This window comes from Vipera ursinii (assembly GCF_947247035.1).
Source record: "Vipera ursinii genome assembly, chromosome: 10".
NCBI classification, from domain to species: Eukaryota; Metazoa; Chordata; class Lepidosauria; order Squamata; family Viperidae; genus Vipera; species Vipera ursinii.
The window spans coordinates 1479087-1492611 of NC_139520.1; the positions used below are offsets into that span (position 1 = coordinate 1479087).

The following is a 13525-nucleotide window of genomic DNA, read 5'->3' on the forward strand; positions in this document are numbered from 1 at the left end:
GTGAAATTCAAGGTGCTGGTTATTACCTATAAAGCCCTACATGGCCTGGGTCCGGGTTATTTGAGGGAACACCTGCTGCCGGCATCAAACGCCCTTCGCCCAGTGCGCTCCCACAGGGAGGGTCTGCTCAGGGTTCCGCCGGTGAGAGATTGCCGGCGGGTGACACCCAGGGATAGGGCCTTCTCAGTGGGAGCGCCTGCCCTCTGGAACCAGCTGCCGGTGGAGCTGAGAACTGCCCCCGACCTCCGATCATTCCGCCGGGGCCTGAAGACCTGGCTCTTCGAGCTCTCGGGCCCAGGCTGAGGAGAAATTTTTTAATTGGGGTTTTAATTGTGTACAGGGTTAATTTAATATTTTTTAATATGGTTTTAACTTTTGTATGTTGGATTTTTTAATTCCCTGTAAACCGCCCTGAGTCCTCAGGGAAAGGGCGGTATACAAATGCAACTAAATAAATAAATAAATAAATAAATAAATCTCTTTTCCTTCTTGATCTCTGTGGAAGAATGGGAAGAGCAGGAAGCTATTGCAAGAGAGAAGGCTCGTCTTCAGGAAATGGATGAAGAGGAGTATGATGCCCTTACTGAAGAACAGAAGATCCAGTTTGACAATGAGCTGCTGCAGGCCTTACGGGAGAGAAAAAGAAGGTGAGGAAACTCTTTCCTTGCAGGTCTCCGAATTTGTTTGGGTATCACAGAGGAAGATAAATTGTGGTTTTGTGGCAAGGCACAGTATGTGGCTCTTAATCTAGGGGGGAAATTAGTGAAATTCATGGCTGAATGTTTTATAGACATTTGTGCAGATTTATTAAAAAATCTCCTTATTAAATGACTGGAAGGGAACTGGAGAAGCTAGCTCGAGAGCTGGAGGAAAAGAAGCATCAACAAGAACTGGAGCGCCTGCGGGAGGAAGAGGAGGTGAAGAAGAAGTCCAAGCGATATAAGAGGGATGGGGGGAAGGAGAAAGAAGAGGCAGTAGGAAAAAAAGGCCAGCCAGGAGGCAAGCAGGTAAATCTTGACGGGACTCCTGCCCAACTGCTGCATTGCTATCCACCCCACCAGGTGGACCAGTCCAGGGGTTCAGAATCTGGCAAGTCTCCTGGGGTTTTACTTCCTCCTTCTCTTACTTACAGTGCAGGGAATTAGGGAGGCACCTGAGCCACTTCCACGCATTATCTGGACGTTCTGAACTTAGAACCATTTTTAGCCCCTTTTGCCTAAGCAACAGAACCTGTATATTTCCATCAGGGCCATCTTCCTACACTCTATATGGGCACCTCCCACACCTTGGGATCACTAAACTGATGCCACTGATGGAGCAATCCAGATGGCTTTACTCCCTGAATTGCTGTTACTGATGAGCAGGTAGAGGATGCCAGTTTTTTTGCTCATGAAGGCGGGTGCCAGAAAGCCTGGGAGCCTGGCTCACAGAGGCACTTTTCCTTGATGCAAGCACAAGATAGGCAGAACAGCTGAAGGCTCCCTTCCTTTTCCTCTCACAGAATCCCACTATATCAGCTTACAAATCGGACGGGAGGCTAAATGAAGGGCTGGAGCGAAAAGGTTCTGCCAAGGAGCGTCCAGATGTGAGTGTCAATGACAAAGATGAGAAGAAAAAGAAGAGCAGAATGGCCTTGCAGAATGGGCAGCCAGGCACGGCACCCCCTGCCACCCAGGAAGAAGAGGAAGCAGAAAAGGACATGAGCGAGAGTGAGAAGAATTTGGCCCAGCGGTTCAAGCTGTACGAGGCCAGCCAGAAGGAGATCGCTCAGATCCTGGTGTTCTGGGACAGGACTCAATTGGTTCAGCTGCAGCCGCCAGGCTCGGAGGACAAGCAGGAGGAAGCTGAGGATCAGCGACAGGCTCCGTCTGGTCGCAAAGGCAGGAAGGACCGGGAAAGAGAGCGCCAGGAGAGGCTGGAGAAGGAGCGGGCAGAAAAGGAACGCTTGGAGAAGGAGAAGGCAGAACGGGAACGCCTGGAAAAGCTAAAGGCCCTGGAGGACAACAGAGCCGCTGGACTGGAGGGAGAAGGAGAAGGCACAGAGAGGGACATTGGCATCCCTTCTCTGGAAATCCATGTGCTTAGTTCCGAGGAGTCCAGTGGCAAGCGGATTCTGGAAAGTGGCAAGCTGCCCAGGGTCAACCAGGTGAGTCCTGGCGTGATCCACCCAGTGGTGGGTTGGGCTGAGCTTTGCAGGGAGGGAGTTGGGAGGTCTATGATGGGATTCAGGGCATTAGCTATGGAGGACATGTAAAGGATATCCAGTCAGACTGAGAAAATGCTGGTCACTCCAAAGGGTCAACAAATTAAGGTGCCCTTTAGTGCTTTGCCTTTTTACAAGCTATGTGAATATCTACTGGTATGTGTATATGGGGGTGGGTGGGTGGGATGGCCTGCTCATGCTGCAGACACAAGAACCACCAAGTGGGAATCAGCCTCCAGATATTTTGTCCCCTGGTTTTCTCAAAGATAATAATAATAATAACAATAATAATAATAATAATAATAATAATAATAATAATAATAATAATAATGATGATGATGATGATGATGATGATGATGATGTTGGAAGGGACCTTGGAGGTCATCTAGTCCAACTCCCTGCTAAGGCAGGAAACCCTATACCATTTCAGACAAATGGCTGTCCAGTCTCTTCTTAAAAACATCCAGTGTTGGAGCATTCACCACTTCTGGAGGCGGGTTGTTCCACTGGTTAATTGTTCTAACTGTCAGGAAGTTTCTCCTTAGTTCTAGGTTGCTTCTCTCCTTGACTAGTTTCCATCCGTTGCTTCTTGTCCTGCTTTCAGGTGCTTTGGAGAATAGCTTGGCTCCCTCTTCTTTGTGGCAGCCCCTGAGATATTGGAACACTGCTATCATGTCACCCCTCACCCTTCTCTTCATTAAACTACACATACCCAATTCCAGCAACCGTTCCCTATATGTTTTAGCCTCTAGTCCCCCAATCATCTTTGTTGCTCTTCTCTGTACTCTTTCTAGAGTCTCGACATCTTTTTTACATCATGGTGACCAAAACTGGATGCAGTATTCCAGATGTGGCCTTACCAAGGCATTGTAAAATGGTATTAGCACTTCACGTGATCTTGATTCTATCCCTCTGTTAATGCAGCCTAGCACTGTGTTGGCTTTTTTGGCAGCTGCAGCACACTGCTGGCTCATATTTAAGTGATTGTCCACTAGGACTCTGAGATCCCTCTCACAGTTACTACTATTGAGCAAGGTACCACCTATACTATACCTGTGCATTTGATTTTTCCTGCCTAAATGTAGAACCTTACTTTTTTCACAATTGAATTTCATTTTGTTAGATAGTGCCCAGTGTTCGAGTCTGTCCAGATCCTCCTGTATCTTAAGCCTATCTTCTGGAGTATTGGCTATTCCTGCCAGCTTGGTGTCATCTGCAAATTTGATGAGTTCCCCATCTATCCCCTCATCCAAATCGTTGATGAAGATGTTGAAGAGCACTGGGCCCAGAACAGAGCCCTGGGGCACCCCACTACACACTTCCCTCCATGTAGATGCAGTTCCATTGAGGACCACACGCTGAGTATGGCCTGTCAGCCAGCTACGAATCCATCTGGTGGTGATGCTATCTAACCCACATTTTTCTATCTTATCAAGTAGTAGGTTGTGATCTACTTTATCAAATGCCTTACTGAAGTCCAAGTAAATTATATCTACAGCATTCCTCTGGTCCACTAGTTTTGTCACTTGGTCAAAGAATGCAATAAGTTTTGTCTGGCATGATCTGTTTTTGACAAACCCATGTTGGCTTTTAGTGATAACTTTGTTCGCATCAAGGTGTTCGCTGATTTGTTGTTTGATTACCTTTTCCAGAATCTTCCCAGGTATTGAGGTCAGGCTGATAGGTCTGTAGTTTCCTGGATCTATTTTTTTCCCTTTTTTGAAGATGGGAACTACATCAGCTCTCTTCCAGTCCTCTGGTAGTTCCCCAGTGCTCCAGGATCTTTGAAAACTATAGTTCAGTGGTTCTGAGATCACGTCTGCCAGTTCCTTGAGAACCTTGGGGTGTAATCCATCTGGTCCTGGTGATTTGAACTCGTCTAGGCTGGACAGGTGCTCACTTACCATTTTCTTGCCTATCTTAACTTGCCTTTCTATTCTGTTTTTATGGCACTGGTTTTGGTAGGTTGGACTGTTTTTCCCCTTTGTGTAAAGACAGATGCAAAAAACGAGTTAAATAGTTCTGCTTTCTCCCTGTTGCTTGTCACCTTCTTGCCACTTTCCCCCACTAATGGACCAATCATTTCCATAACTTTTTTCTTGTTTCTTATATGTTGAAAGAAGCTTTTTTTGTTATTTTTGACTTTGGTCGCAAGCCTTAGTTCATTTTGAGCCTTAGCTTCCCTCACTAGATTTTTGCAGGCACGGGCTGTTTGCTGATATTCTGCCTTAGTTATGTGCCCCTCTTTCCACTTCTTATACTTGTCCTTTTTATCTTTCAGTTTATCAGAGAGTTCTTTATGCAGCCATGGTGGTTTCTTTTGAAAGCTGTTATTTTTCTTCTTTGTTGGTATTGTGCTAGACTGGGCCTTTATTATCTCACTTTTCAAAATTTCCCAAGCTTCTTGAGTTGTTTTCCCCTTTAGGATTCTCATCCATGGAATTCTTCCCAAGGTCTCTCTAAGTTTATTGAAATTAGCTCTTTTAAAATCCAAGACTCTAGTTTGGCTGTATTCTATTGCTTGTGCTTCCATAATGTTGAATTCCAATATTGCATGATCACTTCCCCCCAAGGTTCCTGTGGCTTTGACACTTTCTATCATTTCATCTCTGTTAGTGAGAAGTAAATCCAATATGGCTAATCCCCTAGTTCCCTTCTCTACTTTTTGGGAGACAAAGTTGTCTGCTAGATTTGTCAGGAATCTGTTAGATCTTCCACTTGGTGCAGAATTTGTCTCCCAGTTGATATCAGGGTAATTAAAGTCCCCCATTACTATTGTGATGCGCTTCCTACATACCTTAGTTAACTGACTAGCAAAAAGTTAATCTATTTCCTCTGCTTGGTTGGGCGGCCTATAGTATACACCTATGGCAATGTCATTTTTTCCCCCTTTTATATTGACCCAAATACATTCAAGTTTACAGTTTTCATCATTGTTGTGCTCTATTTCTGTAGAGATAAAGTTTTTTCTTATATAGAGAGCAACTCCACCTCCTCTTTTGTTTAGTCTATTTCTTTTAAATAATTTAAATCCCTCTAGCTGTGTGTTCCATTTGTGGGTTTCGTCCCACCATGTTTCCGTAATGGCAACAGTATCATATCTGCCCTCATTTACCTGAATTTCCAGTTCACCTGCTTACTGTTCATACTCTGTGTATTGGTGTACAGACATTTGAGTCCTTTATGACTGACCCTGTGTTTACTTGCTACATAACTTGTGTGGTGCCTAAGTTCCCCTATTTTCTTAGATTGCCGGGGACAGTGATGTTCTGTATCAATTAACTCACTGTCCCCATTGTTTAGTTTAAATATTCCTTCAGAAAAGCTGTGAATTTATTGCCAAGTAACTCAGTCCCTTTCTTGGATGGATGCAGACCATCTCTTTTGTACATTTTTTCATTGGACCAGCTACAGACATCGTGACTAATATAACCAAAGCCTTCTCCTTTACACCACTCCTTTAGCCACATATTAAATTCTGCTATTTGCTGGCCTTTTCCATTTTGCTCCTTATACACTGGTAAGACCTCTGAAAAAGTGAGCCTACAGCCTATTCTGCTGAGTTCCTGCCCCAAGCTTTGGAAATCATTGTTTTGGGACAGATCGTTAGTGCCAAGATATACAATGGCATCCACATCACAGTCTTTGCTGGCATTGTTGACTATTTTGAAAATACGCTTCTTGTCCCTAACTGACAGTAGCACCTGGAAGACACCTGACCTCTTTTGAAACCTCTGTATCCTTTCCTAAATTAACATCCTTTATAATTGAGTCACCAACCAGAAGGTGGCTTCTCTTTTTGGGTACCTTTCTTTTCTTGCATGACTGATGTATAATACCTGATTCGCACTTCTCCCTGTCAGAAACAAGTTCATCTCGGACCATGGTCCCCTGTTTATTTGAGTTATCACAATTACCTTGACCTGTTTCCTTAATGTCCCTGTTAAGGTCAGCAAGGGCACTGTATCTGTTATGCAGGGACACAGCTAAAGCTTTGGGTTTATGGTTCACAGCTCTCACCCTGCCAGATCCCACAGTTGTCCACACTGCCCTTCTCCTGCAGGATCCACTTCTCCTTAACTCACAGTTGTGTAGCTTTTCCCAGCAGCCTCTGGCAGTTTAAAAGCAAAGAGGGTCCAATCAGCAAGGACTTAGCTACTGTGCCCCTCCACCCACTTCTCCTTAACTCAAAGCTAATTAGTTCTCAAAGCTAATTTGCCATCTAAAAGCATTCCATAATGTATACACTTATGGTTCCTGCACCATTGGCTTGTTTGAATACTGAAGGCTGGCCAATCAGTGCAGAGCCTGTGTTCAATGGTTAGGAAAGCCAAACCTGAATCCTAGGATGGTTTGACATGTCTCCTGTGGCTGCCCCGAAATAAGTTGATAAAACTTTGGGATCAGGCTAAAAACAAAGGTTCAATATGTGTGTTTGCAATTTCATTAAGCACGGCATAGAAGTGACAACTCCTTTATCCCTTGCTCTAGATCTTGAATGGTTTGGGGTTAGGCCCTTCAGGACCACCCATCCCTCCCACAGCCTTTTTCTCAGTGATCCCATACCCTGAGAAGCGACCAGCACAAGTTGCCTCAGAAGTTCTCAAGCACTTCACCTTCATTATTCCTGAAGAACTGAATCCAGAAGAAGACAAAAAGGAGGCTGAGAGTGGTGTGGAGACTCCAGCAAATCTCCCTGTGGCAAAGGTATGAAGTTGCTGCTTAGTGATACCTGGGCTGCATGGAGTAGTTTAGTTGACAGATGATGATGTTGCTTTTTAGGGTGAGGTGTAAGCCCAAATCCCCCTCTGTCTGTATTGAACAGTATCTCTCCATTCCCTTACCTTTGATCTGGGACAGTACCCAACTTGGGTGAGGTCAGTGGATGGGCACCATGGGGAAAGGTCTGGCCACCAGCCTGTCTAAGGAATGCTCAAAGGATTTGGGTAATTTAAACATTATTTTTTCTCTTTAAAAAGAGAAGAAGACAATACAATACAATCTTAACAAAATTACAGAGTTGGAAGGGACCTTGGAGATTTTCTGTTCTAACCACAAGAGACCCTCTACCGATTCAGTCAAGTGACTGTCCAGTCTCTTCTTAAAAACCTCCACCACTTCTGCAGTTCCATTGGTTAATTGTCCTCACTGTCAGGAAATTCCTCTTTGGTTCCAGGTTGTTTCTCTCCTTGATTAGTTTCCATCCATCCATTGAAAAATGTCCCCCAAATTATGGAGCCACCTACAAACAGAATCAGGACAGGACATGCCAAAGCCAAGGCAAAGCTCTTTAAGTGGGGAATGGCTTTAATGCTAACTCTAACCTTCTTGCCAAAAGAGGGCAGCTGGCTCCTCTCTGTGTGAAAAACTGGTTGCCGCTTCCCCTCCCACCATGCAGGCTTTCCGGCCCAGGGTAGGGAGGGGGCTTGTATGCCAGGACTTCACTTTTCCAGGGCAGCCTGTGGGCTCAGCTGCCCTCCCTGCCCTGGGCTGGAAAGGAAGTCTTTCTTAGGGACTTTTGCAAGGGGCGTCACCTGGTGCTGAGTTGAAAGAGGGAGAGGAGACAAACCAGCATTTAGTCTTGGTAGGCAGGAAAGATCCTCCCGAAATCTTCACGGCATTTTTTTGATAGTTGTAGAGAGCGAGGTTTAGTCCGAAAAGATTCCTGTCTGAGGGCAAAGAAGCAATAAAGAAACTATTTTGAGCGATTCATTATGTCATTTTGGGTTTGAATCTGGTTTTGCAGTTCTAGTAGTGCATTCTTGTGTTCTTCCTCAACCTTATTAATAAAACTTACAGATCAGATCTCTGAGAGGTGTTCTCTTGGGATTAACCATCTCCAGTCTGGCTGCTGCCCCCAAATACCTCATCCTTTATACAGCAAAAGGAAATAGAGTTGGTTAATATATATATTGCCTTGCACTACATCCTGGAATGTAAATATGCTACCCCATTCACAAAGCCGTTTTCTGGGAGATCATGTCCAAATGTGTCCATTTGCTGAGAAAAGTTGATTCCTGCTAGCACAAAAATCAAGTGGCACTCATTCATGGTTATTCACTAGCCAATGATATGAAGATACAGGTGAAACTCAAAAAATTAGAATATTGTGCAAAAGTTCCTTTATTTCAGTAATGCAACTTAAAAGGGGAAACTAATATATGAGAGAGACTCATTACATGCAAAGCAAGATAGTTCAAGCTGTGATTTGTCATAATTGTGATGATTATGGCGTACAGCTCATGAAAACCCCAAATCCACAATCTCAGAAAATTAGAATATTACATGCAATCAATAAAACAAGGAGTGTACATGGAACAATGTTGGACCTCGGAAAAGTATAAGCATGCATATGTACTCAGTACTTGGTTTAGGCCCCTTTTGCAGCAATTACTGCCTCAATGCGGCGTGGCATGGAAGCTATCAGCCTGTGGCACTGCTGAGGTGTTATGGAAGACCAGGATACTTCAATAGCGGCCTTCAGCTCTTCTGCATTGTTCGGTCTCATGTCTCTCATCTTTCTCTTGGCAATGCCCCATAGATTGTCTATGGGGTTCAGGTCAGGCGAGTTTGCTGGCCAATCAAGCACAGTAATCCCACAGTCATTGAACCAGGTTTTGGTGCTTTTGGCAATGTGGGCAGGTGCCAAGGCCTGCTGGAAAATGAAGTCAGCATCCCCATAAAGCTCGTCTGCGGAAGGAAGCATGAAGTGCTCCAAAATCTCCTGGTAGATGGCTGCGTTGACCCTGCACTTAATGAAGCACAGTGGACCAACACCAGCAGATGACATGGCTCCCCAAATCAACACAGACTGTGGAAACTTCACACTGGATGCAAAGTCGCGTGGTCGCACAGAGAGATGGACACTTGAGCTGGGTAGTACTTCTTTTATTCGGATCAGGAATGAATCTGGGACAAAGGGGTTTACCAGGTTTCTTATACCTGCCCAGGTGAATGATGGCCAATAGAATTGAACCTGGGCTTCCCGCCAGTGCATGTGGCCAATAGATTTAAACCCTGGCTTCCCGCCAGAGCTGACCATGCCAGGGGCTGTCAAACTTGCTCCATCCGACTTTTCCCGCCTCAGCGGTTATCGCCTGGAGCTGTCCAGCCCCCTGCTGTGCTGGCATTTCCTGTGTATGCTAGCAGCATACACTACACCCCTTCCCCCATAGTGAGGACTTTCCTCTGTCATACCATCTCCAACTATATACACATTATTTACAAAACATGATTACAATGGATACACTTGTTATTCTGTTGCTCCCCTTATGAATGTACATAGTCAGCGAGGTAGCTTGGTGCTTTGTGTGGCCTACTTGACCTTCTTGGTACATGATCTTCCGGAGGTATGGTGGCATGGCTATTCATTCCTTCCTGAAGCTCCTGTTGAGGAAGGTTGCTGTGTGTCTGTGTGTGTGATTTGCTGATTCCTGGTGACTGCCTGGTTTCTCTGTCAGACTCCTGCCTGTACAGGGGTTGCCATTGATCTCCCCCAACCATCCTCCTTGGTGAATGTGTTTGTATTGGCTCTTGTGTTGGATCTTCCTCCTCAACCCCCAGTGTGTCCTCTGCCACCCTTTCAGGAGTCCTTTTCCTCAGTTGGTCCAGATGCCTTTTCCACAGGAGTCCCCCCTCCACCCTTACTCTGTAGGAAAGGGGCCCTGTTTGCTCTAAAATTTCCCCTGGCACCCATGGATAATCCGTACTGTAGTTCCTGGCCCAAATGAGGTCCCCTGAGGTAAAGTGTGTCTTGATGTTGGGGTTCCCAGTGTCTGCGGCTACTCTGTCTGGATGGAGCCTGTCTAAAGTTGTAATGAGGCATCTCCCCCATCTGAGTTCCGCTGGGCTTTTGCCTGTGGCAGTGCAAGGTGTTGTGTGTTGGTGAAGGAGGAATGTGGCTAGTCTTTGCTTCCAATCTCCCTGTACTATGCGCTTGAGTGCATCTTTTGTTGTTCTCACAAATCGTTCTGCCAATCCATTACTGGCAGGGTGGAAGGGGGCCGAGGTGACGTGTCTAATCCCCAAGGTCCTCAGGAACACCTGGAAATCCGAGGAAGTAAATTGTGTTCCATTATCTGACACGATTACATCAGGCAACCCATGTGTAGCAAATATCCCCCTCAATGCTTGGATGGTCCCTGCTGATGTCATGCTGCTTACAGGTACCACCTCAAGCCATTTTGAATGACTATCCACAACTACCAGGAATGTGTGACCTTGGAATGGGCCAGCGTAGTCTATGTGCACCCTGGACCAGGGTGAGTGTGTTTCCTCCCACTTATGGACTGGTGCATGTGGTTGTTCTGGCCATGTCCTCTGGCATGTGTAACACCCCGCTACCTGTGCTTCTATCTCCTTGTCCAACCCTGGCCACCACAGGTAACTCCTTGCTAGAGCCTTCATTCTTACTATCCCTGGGTGTCCTTCATGTAGTGATTGGAGAACTCTTTCCCTGAGCCTTGTGGGAATTATGACTCTGTTTCCCCACAAAAGGCACCCTTTGTGTGTGGACAGTTCAAACCTTCTTGAAAAGTAAGCAGTGAACTCTTGTCCTGGTGATTTGTCTTGCCACCCACTACTCACCCACGAATGAACCCTGCTCAGAACCTTGTCTTTTGGTGTCTCTGTGGCTATGTCCCTCACATTGAGGGGGCATTCTGGCAGTTCCTGGATTGCCAGGATTTGGGCAGCCGGTGCTGGGTCCGGCTCCCTGTCCATTAGGGGCAGTCTGCTGAGACCATCAGCATGCCCCATCTCCTTCCCTGGTCTGTGTATCAATTTACAAGAATATGCAGAGAGAAATATTGACCATCTTAACATTCTAGGTGACAAAATCTGTGGTGTTTGCTTCTCTGTTGTGAATAGTCCTAATAAAGGTTTATGGTCTGTGAAGATTATGAAATCTCTGCCATACAGGTAATCATGAAATTTCTTTACTCCAGCAACCACTGCCAGTGCCTCCTTGTCTATCTGGGCGTAGTTCCGCTCTGCAGCTGACAGGGTTCTGGAGTAGTAGGCGATGGGAGCCTGAGTTCCATCCTCCTTGAGATAGCTGAGCACTGCTCCAATCCCATAAGGGGATGCATCGCACGCAAGACAGATTGGCTGATCCTCCCTGAAATGGGTGACAGTGGCATTGCTTGCTAACATGTTTTTTAGTGTTTGAAATGCTTTTGCATGTTTGTCTGTCCAGTCCCAAGGCGCTTGCTTGTCAAGCAGCCTATGTAGGGGTTCTGCAATTGAGGCTTTGTGAGGCAGGAATGTGTGGTAGAAATTGAGGAGCCCCAAGAACGCCTGAAATTCAGGCTTGTTTTTGGGAGCAGGAGCTTCCTTGATTGCCCTCACCTTTGATGCAGATGGGTGGATGCCTTGAGTATCTATCCTGAACCCCAGGAATTCTGTCTCTGGGACCCCAATCTTGCACTTCTCCTTTTTGAGTTTGAGACCTGCCCCCCTGAACCTCTCAAGGACCGTCCTTAAACGGTTTGCCAGCACGTCCGGGGAGCTGGCTGCGATCAGGACGTCATCAAAATAAGGGCAAACCCCTGGTATTCCCTTAAGCGTCCTTTCTATCACCTCCTGAAAAATTCCAGGCGCTACGCTAACCCCAAACTGCAACTGGTCTACTCGGAACGCTCCCTTGTGAGTGATGATCGTTTGCGCTCTTGCAGCCCCTGGGTCTACCATCAATTGCTGATAAGCTTGGGCGAGGTCCAATTTAGCAAACACCGACCCACCTTGTAGGGACGCTAAGATGCTGCTGACTGCAGGGACCGGATAGGAATGGGCACTTAAAGCTCGGTTTATGGTCCCTTTATAATCTGCGCAGATACGAATTTCCCCGTTTGCTTTAATTGGCGTTATGATGGGAGTTTCCCAATCTGCTCCATCTACTGGTGTTAACACCCCCTGGTCTACCAGCTTATCCAATTCCCGCTCTATCTTTTGCTTTAACGCGAATGGAACACGCCTCGCCTTCATCCTTATGGGTTGCACCTGGGGATCTAGTCTAAATGAGATTTGGGGACCCGTGTACTTTCCCAACTGCCCATCGAACACGTCCGCGAATTCCTCGCAGACTGCTTCTAGGGACAAATGGCTCCGTGTCTGATTAATCCCTGTAATTTTGATGCCCAAGGCGTTAAACCACCCTAACCCCACAAGGCTAGTCCGCTGGCCCTCGACAACCAGCACACTTAATTTACCCCTGAATCCCTTGTACTGCACCCACACCAACACCTCCCCCCGGACTTTAATCGGTGAATTTTGAAAGTCAGAGAGGGTCAGTCTGGATGACCTCAAGGGAACCCTTGGCCGGTCCGCTTGCAAATGTCTAAAAACGTTCTGGCGGAGATGATGGATACGGCTGACCCTGAGTCCAGCTCCATCAAGCAGGGGACCCCTTGCAGCTTCACCCTCAGTTTTATTTTTTGGGCTAGCGCCGCAGGAGCCCCTGTTTTGAAAACGCCCGGCCGTCCCGTCGTGTGACTCACAGTCAGACCCAGCAACCGCTTCCCAGTACCTGTGGCATACTGGAACTCGGCTTCCACCTCGTGTAGGCTGTCCCGCTGCTTGCTTCTGCAGACCGCCGCGATGTGCCCCGTTTTCCCGCACGACCGACACTTCGCCAACTTGAAACGGCAGGTAGACCGGGGATGCTGTCCTCCGCAGCTTGCACAGCGGGTAGACCGGGAGCCGCTCGCGCCGCAGCCGGAGCACTGGGTAGACCGGGGCTGTCCGTAGCCGCTGTTCAGGGTAGACCGGGAGTTGCAGCCGCAATGCTGGGTAGACCGAGGGCGATTCGCGCTGTGGCCATGAGGCTGGGTAGACCGGGGTCCGCTCGCTCCGCATCTGCACTCCTGGTCTCTCTCGCCTACCGTGGTTGGTCTCGGTTCTTTTCTGTTGTCTCGGTCGGGGTTGAAGGATCGCTGAGGTCGGTTGATGGCATCCACGTCTAGCTCTGCCCCATCTGCGTCAGTGCCTCTTCTCACCTGGTGGATGGATCCGCCTTCCCTCGCCTCGGGCTCCTCGGCTGCATCCCAGGCTAGGGGTTCGTCTTGGACATCCCTCAGGGTCAGTTTCTGCTTGGCAAAAAGTTTCTGGCGCAGCTTCCTATCCCTCACCCCACAAACGAGTCGATCCTGCAGCCTAATTTCTAGATTTTCGAAATTGCAGAGGCGAGCTGCCTGCCTCAGAGCTGCCATGTACTGTTTGGCAGACTCACCTGGTTGCTGATCCCGTTTTTCGAAGCGATACCGCCAGGCGATCTCGGATGTCTCGGGCTTCAAATGTTCAGACAGCTTCGCCAGCAATTCGTTG

The 13525-nt window shown here is 47.2% G+C and overlaps 1 protein-coding gene across 1 annotated transcript in view; it reads left to right on the top strand.

Annotated features, from left to right (window-relative positions):
- The window catches only part of HYDIN (HYDIN axonemal central pair apparatus protein), a 358209-nt gene that overhangs the window by 218862 nt on the left and 125822 nt on the right, over positions 1-13525 (top strand). The window contains exons 44-47 of the mRNA XM_083370240.1: positions 506-647; positions 839-1007; positions 1502-2146; positions 6695-6910. Coding sequence (XP_083226366.1) covers positions 506-647; positions 839-1007; positions 1502-2146; positions 6695-6910 — 1172 coding nt within the window. The remainder of the gene's footprint in view (positions 1-505; positions 648-838; positions 1008-1501; positions 2147-6694; positions 6911-13525) is intronic.